The sequence below is a fragment of the Danio rerio genome, chromosome 22, assembly GCF_049306965.1.
Source record: "Danio rerio strain Tuebingen ecotype United States chromosome 22, GRCz12tu, whole genome shotgun sequence".
Lineage (NCBI taxonomy): Eukaryota > Metazoa > Chordata > Actinopteri > Cypriniformes > Danionidae > Danio > Danio rerio.
The window spans coordinates 8,695,783-8,708,620 of NC_133197.1; the positions used below are offsets into that span (position 1 = coordinate 8,695,783).

Genomic DNA, 12,838 nt, shown 5'->3' on the forward strand with positions numbered 1-12,838 from the left:
ACCTCCATTTTCATAACCGATGATGAGAGATTCGATGAAAGAGTGCAGGTGGATCCAAAAACTGTCAGAATCAGACACTCAGGACAATATAAGCTGACCATCTAGAAAAGATTACAACCAATATGAAACACCTTACCTTTTAACTGTGATTTTTATTAATGAGAAATTGTACAAATCAGAAAGTATTATTTCAAATTATGTGTATAAAAGTACTTATTTACATTGTGGTAATAGAATAACTACACTATAATTAATTAAAAAAAATACTTCTTGTTAAAAGATTGTGCTGTATCTACAGTCAGCAATATACTATTACATGACGTCCATTAGTAGTAACGCCTACTGGTGACCTGATTCACTTTGCACTTGTGACATCCATTGCCAAAGTTGTTTGTGGTGTGAACAGGACGCTTCTGAGACATTTTCTCACAGTGTTGATGAGGAAACTGATAGTAAATATGATTTATGCTCTTGTTTTGACCTCAATGTGCTTGTGGCATTCGGTTGGTAAGTTGATATTTCTTTGTTTTAGTGTACTGTCAGATTTATTTATTTTTCTATATACATGCAGCTATAAAAGAAACATTGAAATTTGGCTTTGAAGCAGTTGGGTACCAGTTTGTGTTTAAGTAAAGTGCTTATTAATTAATGAATTAATTAATGAATTAATTAATTAATTAATTAATTAATTAATTAATTTATTTATTTATTTATTTATTTATTTATTTATTCTATAAAGCTCTGAATATTTCTTCCAAATTCTTTAGAAGCAGTTAACAGTGAAAACAGTAACTCTCAAAAAAAAAAAGAAAAAAAGATTTGAGTTCACGGAGCATAAACTTTCTTAAAGACAAAGTTAACACAAATTCTGTAATTTCCTTGTTCAAAACCAGTTTGAGATTTTTTTTTCTGTTGAACACAAAATTGACAATTTTTTAACAATTGGCCCGAGTAACAGATTTTTAAATTGTTGATTAGGAATTGGGCATTTTTCCATTTAATTTTGCTTTCTAAACTGAAGCTGAAACACTGATTTATTATGTATGTATGTATGTATGTATGTATGTATGTATGTATGTATGTATGTATGTATTTATATGTGCGTGTTATTTTTATTTCATTTTGACCATTTTAACTGAGATTTTTCAAGTCACTTCTTTAAAATACGTTGTGTCAGAACTGTCTGAATAAGACTAAAACTGATCCAGAGATCACGTTTTTATGTTTCACTTCTGTTTGCAAGTGGAAATGAGTCCAGAAGAAAATATAAAGAGAGGAACAAATCAGTCCAGTTATGCTCATCAACATTTTTCAGTTTTACACAACATGAACTGTCTTAAGAGACCTCTTCCTCATATTCATCTCCTCCTTTGTTTAGGAGAAATTCTACTTTGACATTTTAATTTAATTGAAACCGTTTAGGGTCAGTCTTGCTTCATTATGCAGCAGGCACATCATTACATGTCTAAACCTAAATGGCGTAGCTAAAACAAGGCTTATTTTGACCTCTAGTAGATGGAAATTAGACTGGTATGACTGTCTGTCTAATCTGATGACTAGTCCATGACTAGTTTTGGGCTGTTTTTAGACGTCTATTAGATTTTCAGAGAACCCAAATTTTGTATTGTTTTAGCCATGCCATCTATATTTAGGCATCTATATTAGATGTCTATTAAATATAGAATTGCTTGCCCAGTGCATGGCTCTTGAACATGAGTGGTTTAGTTTAGCATAAGGCTTTTGCAAAGTTTGCACAAAACATGTTTGATTTGTTATTCAGATATGACGGAGGAAGTGAAGATCATATCAGTGAGGGAGGGAGATCCTCTCGCCCTACACACTGATGTTGATGAGGTATCGAGATATTTGTTGATACAGTGGATGTTTGAAAATACTCGAATAGCTGAAGTCAACAGACTCTCAAAGATCAACTCCACATATGATGGTCCAGAAGAGACTTTCAGAGGTAGACTAAAGTTAGATCAGACTGGATCTTTGACCATTACAAACACCAGATCCACTGATTCAGGACTTTATAAACTATCGATCTACAAACTACAACAGATCAGCTACATACATTTCCAAGTCACAATCTATGGTGAGTATAAGAGATTTACAGCCTTATTTGAGCGCTGTTTGAATTTTAACTTTGTCGAATTGCTTGTTTTCAGTTATATTTATTATTATTTTAGTCTACCAATAGAAACGTTTGTGAATTGTTTAAGATATGATGCTGAAATAAATAGTCATTTATCATTGACTTCATTCACAGGAAGATCATCAGGCTCAGACTGTGTGTCGTCCAAATGCACAAAGAGCAATTCAGTCACCAACCAGCCTGATGAAACCGACATTACTAAACTCCCTCAGTCAACTTCAGGTGTGTATTAGCATTAATTTACAAAAGAGCATGTTAATGTACATTAGTGTGTGTGTTTCTTTTTCGGTTTGTTGACATTAAAACTCAATAGCCAAACTAATCTACTTGTGGTCATACAGAGGGTTAATTTCTGTATTTTTATTTATTTATTTTGTTGGTTGGTACATAACCCAGGCACGTAAATTTAAAAAAGTAACATAAACGATAGTATGGTAATAAATATGGGTAACACTTTAAGAAAACAACTCGCACTATTTCTACTGGCTTATTGCCTGCTTGTTATTTAGAAACTAACTGTTTGTTAGCATTTATAATGTATTATCTAGGAATGCTCCGATCAAAATTTTCGCACCTAATACCGAGCATTGATTCTTGCTTGATTCTTGCTTGATCTGCCAATACTGACTACCAATTCTGATGCTTCGAGCTTTATAATGCATTAAGCACATTTTCCCTCAGAGTATGACACTTGAAATGGAGATCTCCTCTTACCTGAGAAAATAAATAAATGATGTTCCAAATAATCCCTTAAACATTTAACTTATAACCACATGTCATGGTCAGAAGCAGCTTTACAGAAAATAATAGATAAAATAGCTAAAAACACAGAGTTTTGAGTTTTTATATATGTAAAAGAATACATGAATACATGCAAGGTCATCAACTCTCTTGCTAATTGACTCTCATCTCCGTGATTTCCGGGGTATTTTATGTAATTCAAACACCTGCGATCGGTTCATGAGATCGGCCAAATTGGCGAGTACCAATCAAGTCATAAAATGTGATTATCGGCTGATACCGATTTCTAGCTGATCGATCGGAGCATCCCTATTATTATCTTAATTATTATTACCATTATTCTTCCCAATATACCTAAACTTAACCACTACCTTACTAACTATTAATAAGCAAAATGATTTTGAATATTAAAGCAAAAATAGAGCAAAAATTGAGCAATTAGCAAAAAGTCTTAGTTACTGGTTTCTTAATAGTGTGAATTGTACATTAAGAATAAAGTGACATAAATATATCACACTTTGTCACACTTTTTGCATAAATTTAGTAAATAAAAAAGTGATTGAAGTAAAAGTGGTTAAAAAAGGAAGAAAAAAGAACTGACCCAAATAACATGTTCCACTTCTGCCTGCAAATGAAACTACATGCAAAACAAACACCACAAAGAGGAACGAAAACAGTTAACAATGAAAACAGTAACTCTAATTAAAAAAAAAAACACAGTTCACGCAGCTTAAACTTTCTTAAAGACAAAGTTAACACGCATGAAAATTCTGTAATTTGCTCGTTCAAAACCAGTTTGAGATTTTCTTTTTTCTGTTGAACACAAAAGAAGATCATTTGAAGTATGCTGTGGCTGGCATTCATTGACTCCCATTGTATTTTTTTCCTCCAATGCAATTCAATAAATGCCAGTAACCAGCATAAATCCAAATATCTTTTTTTGTGTGCAACAGAAGACAGAAACCTGTTATTTTAGGGTGAACAATCACTTTATCTGTCCAGCAGAGGTCTCTGTATATCTTACAAGAATTTATTTATTTTGTTGTAGTTGTTTATGGGCTAAAATAGTTTTTAAAATCCAGGCTTATTAGAGGGTTTAAGAATGAATATGTAAATATGTGCAGTGTGCTGTTGTGTCAAATGCAAAATAACAACAACAAAAATGACAGCAGTAAGAAAAATATTTTAAAAAGTATGAACTCTTGGCACTTCAGTCAAGTTTATTTATATTGCAGTTAATAAATTAGATTGCTTTAAATTAAGCCACTCTATAGTATTAAACATTTTAAAATGCTCTGTTTCTTTTAGTTAGAAATGTCCCATTTAGAAAACTGATATATGGCAAATTACTTATGACATGCAAGTTCAAATTTGGATTTCTCATATATAAAATATGTTATATATATATACCACATATATTTCATAATATTGCAAAAATGGACTCTTGCTTATTTCTTCTTTCAAACATTGTAATTATAAAAAGGTACATATCATATATATATATATATATATATATATATATTTTTATAAGTTGTTTACCTTTTAAGACTATTTATTTAAAAACAAATGTTACACATATACTGTATGCTATATGGAATGCAAAAACTTTAAAGCTCAATATCCCAAAATCATTCAGAACGCAGATAGAACCGTATAATTCCAAGGTGACTAAATGTTCAATAATATTAGCTATAATTTAAATATATGGCCATATGAGAACATACTGTATACATGTAATTATATCTTATTTTTTGAAAGTATATGTATATATTTGTAATTACAAAGGTTGGAAAAAACATAAATAAGTGACCACGACATAAATTTTATATGTAAATATCAAATCCAAATATGAACATGAATGTCATTATGTTGTTTGCATATATTTCCATTTATCAGATTTCAAATAATGGACAATTGCCAATTCTAAACTAAAAAGTCTCTCTAGTGTTTGTTTTTATACATGCATCTAAAGTCAAAAGAGCTGAACTGGTAATATTAATGAAAAAAGACTCTTCAGGCAAAGAATATTTGCCATTGACCAATGGGAGTTTGAATAAGTTAACCAATCAAAGCAATGAAAACTGATGTTGCTGAGCTGTTTGAGCTCCTGGAACAAACCAGCATTGCCAAGTCAGAGGTTTTCCCAGAGAATTTGGCCAGTTTTGATCTGTGTCCTCGGGTTTTAACCAGGCAAACCAGCATTGCGCTAGTCAGAATGGAAATTTCATTGTTTTGTAATGGCCATTGGGCCATATTTTTGTTGTGAAAACCTGGCAAACCTGAAACAAACTTCAATTTGCCCTTTTTATTGCACCAGTTGCACAACCTACTTTTTGTATTTCGCTTAAAGCATACCACGTGGTTTAAATCTGATATATACAAGTTATTGACATATGTAAATTATTATTATGGTCATTATGATGTTATGAAATCTTGTTTTGTTTGTCCTTTACATGTCACAGCGGAAGTGAAGACCATATCAGTGATGGAGGGAGATTCTGTCACTCTACACACCGGTGTTACTGATGTACAGAAATATTTGTTGATACAGTGGATGTTGGAAAACACTCGAATAGCTGAAGTCAACAGACTCGCTCAAAACCGTGCAGCTTACGATGGCCCACATGGAAGATTCAGAGATAGACTGAAGTTAGATGAGACTGGATCTCTGATCATCATAAACACCACAACCACAGACTCTGGTCTTTATAAACTAACACTTGTCATCCAAGAAAGCATCTACGTAAATTTCAACCTTACAGTCTATGGTAAGTGATATCCTTTAATGACATCGTTGTTCATCACCTTTTATGAAACCAACATTGTTAATTCATCTTATGAAATATCTCTGATTCCATTTTAAATCCTGTCAGTATCATCATCGCCAGAAAAATCATTGATTAGCTTGATGAACAACCAGACTGAGGATGCCAACATTACTGATCTCCATCAGACAAGTTCAGGTATGTCACATAATATTAGCATTTATTTGCAAGAGAGAAAATGTTAAGTATTAAATCAAAGTTTACTCATCTTATTTTTTAGATGTATGTAGTAGTAGCCTGCTTGATATAAACAATATATCTGTGCACTTCATTGTTTTGTTAAAAATAATTGCTCTCCTGATCATTAATCAAATGGCATTCTCTATACCCCCTTGAAATGAATTTTCCTCAGTTCTGGTCACATAGAATGTCTTTAATCAGTGCATGTGTCATTTCTGCCATGCTTTTGTCCTTTTCTCAATTGACCTTCATTCTGTTAGCAACGCGCATCTTCCAATAATGCAGTTGGTTTCCAAAGTATAAAATCCAGCACCGCCCTTCTTCTTTTTTTTTTTTTTTTTTTTTTGAACAATGTGTTTATTATTTTTTTTATTATGCAAGACAGGTAACACAAAAACAGAATTACATTTTGCCGCAATTATTTCCCACCCCAACAAAAGAACATCACTCTCTTCTCCTTTATATAAATACACAATATTCTCTTACAAGAGACAATTTAAATGCAAAACATATATTGCTAGGTACCCAAAAACCAAGTATACATAACCGTACTTTACACATAAAGTTACATTATCCAACAAAACAAAACACAGACACAAAACAAAACAAAAATAAAAAATATTTTTAGTTACACCTCTTATAATAAATGATCAATATTATTGTTGTTAATGTAGTAATAAAACGGCTTCCATATTTCTTCATATTCATCCATTTTGTTTCTGCCCTTCATTTTAAATTATATATATATATATATATATATATATATATATATATATATATATATATATATATATATATATATATATATATATATATATATATATATATATATATATACATATATACATATATACAAACGGGGGCGGCGCAGTGGGTAGTGCTGGTGCCTCACAGCAAGAAGGTCGCTGGGTCGCTGGTTCGATCCTCGGCTCAGTTGGCGTTTCTGTGTGGAGTTTGCATGTTCTCCATGCGTTCTCGTGGGTTTCCTCCGGGTGCTCCCGTTTCCCCCACAGTCCAAAGACATGCAGTACAGGTGAATTGGGTAGGCTAAATTGTCCGTAGTGTATGAGTGTGTGTGTGAATGTGTGTGTGGAAGTTTCCCTGAGATGGGTTGCGGCTAGAAGGGCATCCGCTGCGTAAAAATGTGCTGGATAAGTTGGCGGTTCATATCGCTGTGGCAACCCCGGATTAATAAAGGAACTAAGCCGACAAGAAAATGAATGAATAAATTCAAACGGATTCAAGTCACGACTTTTCTTTGTTACCCTTTTCAAGATTTAATACAAGTCTTTTGTGTCTTCAGAATATTTCTGTAAAGTTTCAGCTCAAACACCCATCAGATTATTTATTATACCTTTTAAAATATTTGAACTGTCTGCTCTGAACACAATGTAGCTGTTTTTGTTGCCTGTGTCTTTATTGCTAGTTCTCCTCGCCCACCGTTCCCACATGCCTGTCAGAGGGCCCTATCATACACCCGGCGCAATGTGGCGCAAGGCGCGACGCAATTGTTGCTTGCTAGTTTCAGCTTGGCGCAAGAGTCGTTTTAATGTTTTTCGCCATGCTGTTTAAATAGCAAATGCATTTGCGCTCATATGTGCGCCCACAGGCGTTCTGATCTAAAAAGGAAGGCGTGTTAAGGCGCATTTCTTGCGCGTTGCTATTTTGAGAAACTATGATAGTCTGTGCTCTGCTTAACTGTTTTCTCTCTAGTGAAGGGTTCAGTTTTTACACTTACAAAGTCCTTCATGTAAATAGCAAATTCGCTATGGTGCGACACAACTGACTCTTAAAGGGAATGGGATCTGAGACTCTGATTGGTTTATTCTCAAAAAAACATATAACTTATTAAGAAAATAAGCTCAACCCTTTTAGATCATGCACCATGGTGCAAAGTGCATTTTTCAGTCCTTATATTAGCAAAAGTGGATTCTGACACGCCATAAATTAGTTTGCGCCCTGCACTTTGCGCTTTGGGCATGGATAGTCAAAATAGAGCCCAGAGTGTGCCTTAATCGGCTGCGTCAGATAAACAGCACAGTGACAGACATGAAGGAACAGATCTCACAAAACATTTGTGGAAAATACTACAGTAAGAAATTCAATCAATCAATCAGCTTTTATTTATATGACACTTTACCACAACCAATATTGAAGAAAGGCGACAATGCAAAACAGTACAAAAAACGTCAATAGTATTCCAGAGTTTAGCACCTGCCACTGCAAAAGAGCGGTCACCCCACTGCTTGTATCTGCTTGTATCTTGACCGAGGGACTTTAAGCAGAAGTTGGTCAGCAGATCGCAAAGTTCTGCTTTGTTTGTGAATGTGCAAAATTTTGCATAAGTAAGTAGTAGCAAGGCCATTGACGGCAACTTTATCAATGAATATTAATGTATGTGTTGTGGAGTTGCAGTCACGCACAATGTCATTACAAAAGGTATGCACACACACACACACACACACACATACACAGACACACAAACACAGCGGACACACAAATAGCGTCATAGGATACACGTTAATATCTACTGCTGTATGGATATCCGTTATACAAAATAAACCTGATTTAATGTCCACAAACCAGGATTGAAGCGTCTTCTTTTATAATTGTACTGACACGCGGCTGTGGTGATAAAGACAGTAAAAATGCTGTAACTCAATACAAACGTGCAATGTTTTAAAACGCTTTAAACTTGTAAAACTCATTCTTGATCACATTTGGTGATGACTGATGATCACAGAGAGCTGAACAGATCTATAAATCCAGGTTCCTTTGCACACATCCTGTCTTGTTAATATGATTATACATGTTACTACGGAGACATTTTAATAGCATGGGTGGAGAAATAGCACTCCTATGTTATGTTGCGGTTGGTCAAAATGGGAGGGATTTGAATCCTATTTTAACGTCAGGCAATTAAAAAAAAAAGTGACTTATTACCATTATATCACCCCAACATGGCAGTGGACACATACCAACACACAGTCCTGTCCAAACAGCTTGCAAAAGATGATTTTCATCATAGGTGCCCTTTAAGGTTGTGTGTTTTCACTACACTTGCACTAGAGGGAGCTAAAGGTTTTGCTGTCATGACTCTTCAACAGTCTCTGCTCTATTTCCAAATCTCTGTTCTAAAAACATCAGAACAACAGTTCTAAAAAAAAAAAAAAGTATTCTAAAAACAGAACACCACACAGAATTACTGTTCTAACTGTGATGTCATCTGTATTTATTTAAACATGTGTCAAACGCTTATTTCTGATTCTTTCCTTTCAGACTCTTTCTACTGTTGTGGTTTACCCGAAACTGTGATTCGATTGGTCATTTGTGCACTGGTGGGCGTGGTTGTTCTTGCCTTGCTGGTGTATGACGTCAGAGCTACAAGACTTGAGCTGAGACGGGCGGAGGAGACCAGGCTTTACCATCAGATTCCTGAAGTAAAATCAGAGCTACAGCCTGAACTGAGCAGAAAAATGAGCAACAGATATGTTTACTAAAGGTTGCTGATGTAGTCCCAACAGGAAAACTAGCAGCTAGCTATTTATCAACCCGTTATTCTTCATATATTTACCATGTTTTGGTTTGTACAATGATTTTACTGAGCTAGCAAATTAAACAAGTGGTTGTAAATCCAGCTACCATTAATAAATAGCTAACTAGCGAAACGAATTATGACATTGAATAATCTAATAAGCTCTCATTTCTCATCAAGGCTCATTAAGTTTAGGAGAGAGTGCAGAGATATTTTATTACTCTATCTCTACACACGGGATATGATCCTAGAAAACAAAACTAGTCAAAAAGGTAATTTTTTTTGGAAGTTACTTAATAAAACCATTTAAGTTTTGCAAGAATATTTTGTGAATAACAGCTCAAATTGGTAAATCAAAAGTAAAATTTCATTTGTTTCTTACCTCTACATTAATAGAGGGATACGCTGAAAAATGCCCCCTCAGATTGTACTATGTCTTCAAAAATATGTTAGTTTACTTGAAAGCAGCAAATAGGACATCTTAAACTTTTAAAATCATGCTAGTGCTCATGCTTTTGCCATTAAAAAAGTAGTGTACTTTTACTCGCTAGATGGAGCTACAACCGTGTCATTTGTCTTAGGAGACGCACATTGACTATATATTCAGTCAGTGTTGGGTAGTTACATTTACAATACAGTATAACAATCCTAAGCTGATTTTAAACTTTTTAAAAAAGTATAATAAATTAACGCAAGAACAGCATAACACACGAACAAGAACACATTAAGTTACTTTTTAAAAAATGACTCAACATTTAATCTAATTACTTTTAAAAGTATCTTTACAAACACTGTAAATATTTTGATACACAACAGTATCAGTATTTGAGCTAGTATTTACACACACACACACACACACACACACACACATATATATATATACAAAAAAAAAAAAATATATATATATATATATATATATATATATATATATATATATATATATATATATATATATATATATATTGCACCAAAACATTACTAGAAGTGAAAAACAAACACATAAACAGAGCATTTTTTTCTGAATGTAGGCATAAAGTATCTGTATGACCTTGTACTTCCACCAAGAGTCTGAAGAGCACATTTTACTTTACTTTACACTTTACTATTCAATGCATCAGAATTGAATCAATGTTGCACACATTTGTTTTACACTGAATGTAATTTTTGATTTTGAGTGAACTCAAACAAACAAAAGTAAAGAAAACAAACCATCCTAACATCCTTTCGTAGTTTTAGCTGGCTTTTCATCTTCATCTTTGTGCAAACAGCTGGATAAAAGAGAGAAACTTAGCAAGAAACATAAAATTACACTTATAGACTTTACTTATTATTATTAGTTGTAGTAGTAGTAGTAGTAGTAGTAGTAGTAGTAATAACAATAATAATAATAATATAATAATGGTAATGTCATGTCATGTAATAAACCGAAGACTTCGTTGCAAAGGCCTGCTTTTAAAAGGCCTACGTTATCTCAATGTTGTGTGATTTTACAGCCAGTTAAATGTCAAGTTTCATTTTTGCTATTTGCGTGTAATGACTTTTATCTAATACATCTTCATTCTAGTTTTGCGCAGCACGCTCTAGGGCCCCATCACTCACCATCAGCCGACCTGACCAGACATTTATCATGATAATTTGGTGAAGTGCGAACATTCTGTCTGAAAATTCCCCAATGCTAATTTCCATCACGCATGTAAATGTTAGAAGTGGTCACGCTGATAAATATTGAATTAGTATAAAAGAACACCTCTGAATGTAGAAAAATGCATTATGGGCACTGATGGTGAAGTCGTGGCTTCTATCAATCACAAAACATGCAAACAATGTTTCTTTCGTTGCAAAAACACAATGGTGGGAGAAAATCATCAGTCATGATTGGTATTAGTTTCAGTTTCAGTTTACTTTTTTGCCATTCAAAACATCATAATTGTAATGTAGAATGAAATCACGTTGCATGGAACCTAGAAAGAACATAAAAAACACTATAAAAACCCAACATAAAAATAAGCTTTTGTAATTTCATAATTATATATAAATATATCTATATATAAAATAGAAACCAATTAAAAAATCACCAAAGGTATTAAATAAATACTTAAATACTTATTGCAGAGTTTGTAATAATATTTACAATTTGTGTTATGGTATCTTTACAGTTTTCAAGTGTAAGACTATAAATCATAGGTCTCAAACTCAATTCCTGAAGAGGCCGCAGCTTTGGACAGTTTTGCTCCAGGTTGGAGTCAGGGTTGGAGCAAAACTGCACAGAGCTGTGGCCTCTTCTGGAATTGAGTTTGAGACCTATGTTATAAATAAATAAAAATCTGCAAGAAATCAAACATATCGCCTATTGGTTTATTATTAAAGTAAAACGGTACAAAACTTTAACTATAGCTGTTTTATATGGCAAAATATATTTAAAAAATCTATTTAATTTAGTGTAAAATGTCATATGTTTGTTGACTCAATCAAGTCATCATGGTTTAATAGGAAACTGCTTAGCATTAATGTGACAAGAAAACCATAACAAAGGAAATGACATCATAGATGGGACGCATACAATGTAAAACCCAAAATGTTAAGGTAACTCAAACTGTCTGAGGAAACCGATTGCTACAAACCATTTAAGTTCAAAAACTAATCCTAATGAGTACTGTGAACTTAATCTGTTTGAGTTAACGAAGCAATTTGAGCACAGTAAAACCCAATAAATGAAGAGAACTCAAACCAACTGAGTACTCTAAAACCCAATAAGTTATGGCAACTCAAACAGTTTGAGGAAACCGATTGCTACAAACCAATTGAGTAAAAAAACGAATCTATATGAGTACTGTGAACTTACTCCATTTAAGTTGAATTAATGAGGTATTTAACAAACCCATTACCTTTAACACTGAGTTCAAAACTCTTTTCACAAGAGTAGAATTAACTTTCAGTCAATTTTGAGTTAACTGCACTCATTTAATTGATAAAGTTGACTGTTGGGTTTGCAGTGTAGTCATGACTCTGTAAATGTTAGCAAGTGTCTTAAAAATAAGGTAAACCTCAAAGCTATTTATTTTTATTAAAATAAATATGTCATTTAAAATTTATTCGATTAAAGATATAATCATGTTTTGATGAAGATAGATATGTACAGACTCAGAGGAAAATACTTTTTTTAATCTTATGAAAGTGCAACCTTTATTGTACATTTAAAAAAACGGTAACACTTTACAATTAGAGTACATGAATAATCATTTATTAATATGCTAACTAAACATTAATTTATTATGAACTAATGATGCATTAATGTATGCACTATCAGCTAACTTTAACTACAACATGAAACATGAGTTAATGTGTGAATAACGGCTACTTTAATTACTAGTACACTGTAAAAAAAAAAAAAAAAAAAAA

The 12,838-nt window shown here is 33.1% G+C and overlaps 1 protein-coding gene across 1 annotated transcript; it reads left to right on the forward strand.

Moving 5' to 3' along the window:
- Nucleotides 1–376: 376 nt before the first annotated feature.
- si:dkey-182g1.4 lies at nt 377–9,988 on the forward strand. The gene is made up of 6 exons (XM_005161654.6): nt 377–507; nt 1,781–2,098; nt 2,273–2,380; nt 5,362–5,667; nt 5,773–5,862; nt 9,184–9,988. The coding sequence occupies exons 1-6, from the start codon at nt 438–440 to the stop codon at nt 9,402–9,404; spliced, it is 1,113 nt and encodes a 370-aa protein (XP_005161711.1). The 5' UTR covers nt 377–437; the 3' UTR covers nt 9,405–9,988.
- The last annotated feature ends 2,850 nt before the right edge of the window (nt 9,989–12,838 follow it).

Bases quoted from the DNA above. Each gene is read 5' to 3' on its own strand.
- si:dkey-182g1.4 (XM_005161654.6), top strand. From the start codon at position 438: ATGAGGAAACTGATAGTAAATATGATTTATGCTCTTGTTTTGACCTCA. The intron at 2,099-2,272 runs GTGAGTATAAGA...CTTCATTCACAG, and splicing joins TTTCCAAGTCACAATCTATG to GAAGATCATCAGGCTCAGAC. The intron at 5,863-9,183 runs GTATGTCACATA...CTTTCCTTTCAG, and splicing joins TCTCCATCAGACAAGTTCAG to ACTCTTTCTACTGTTGTGGT.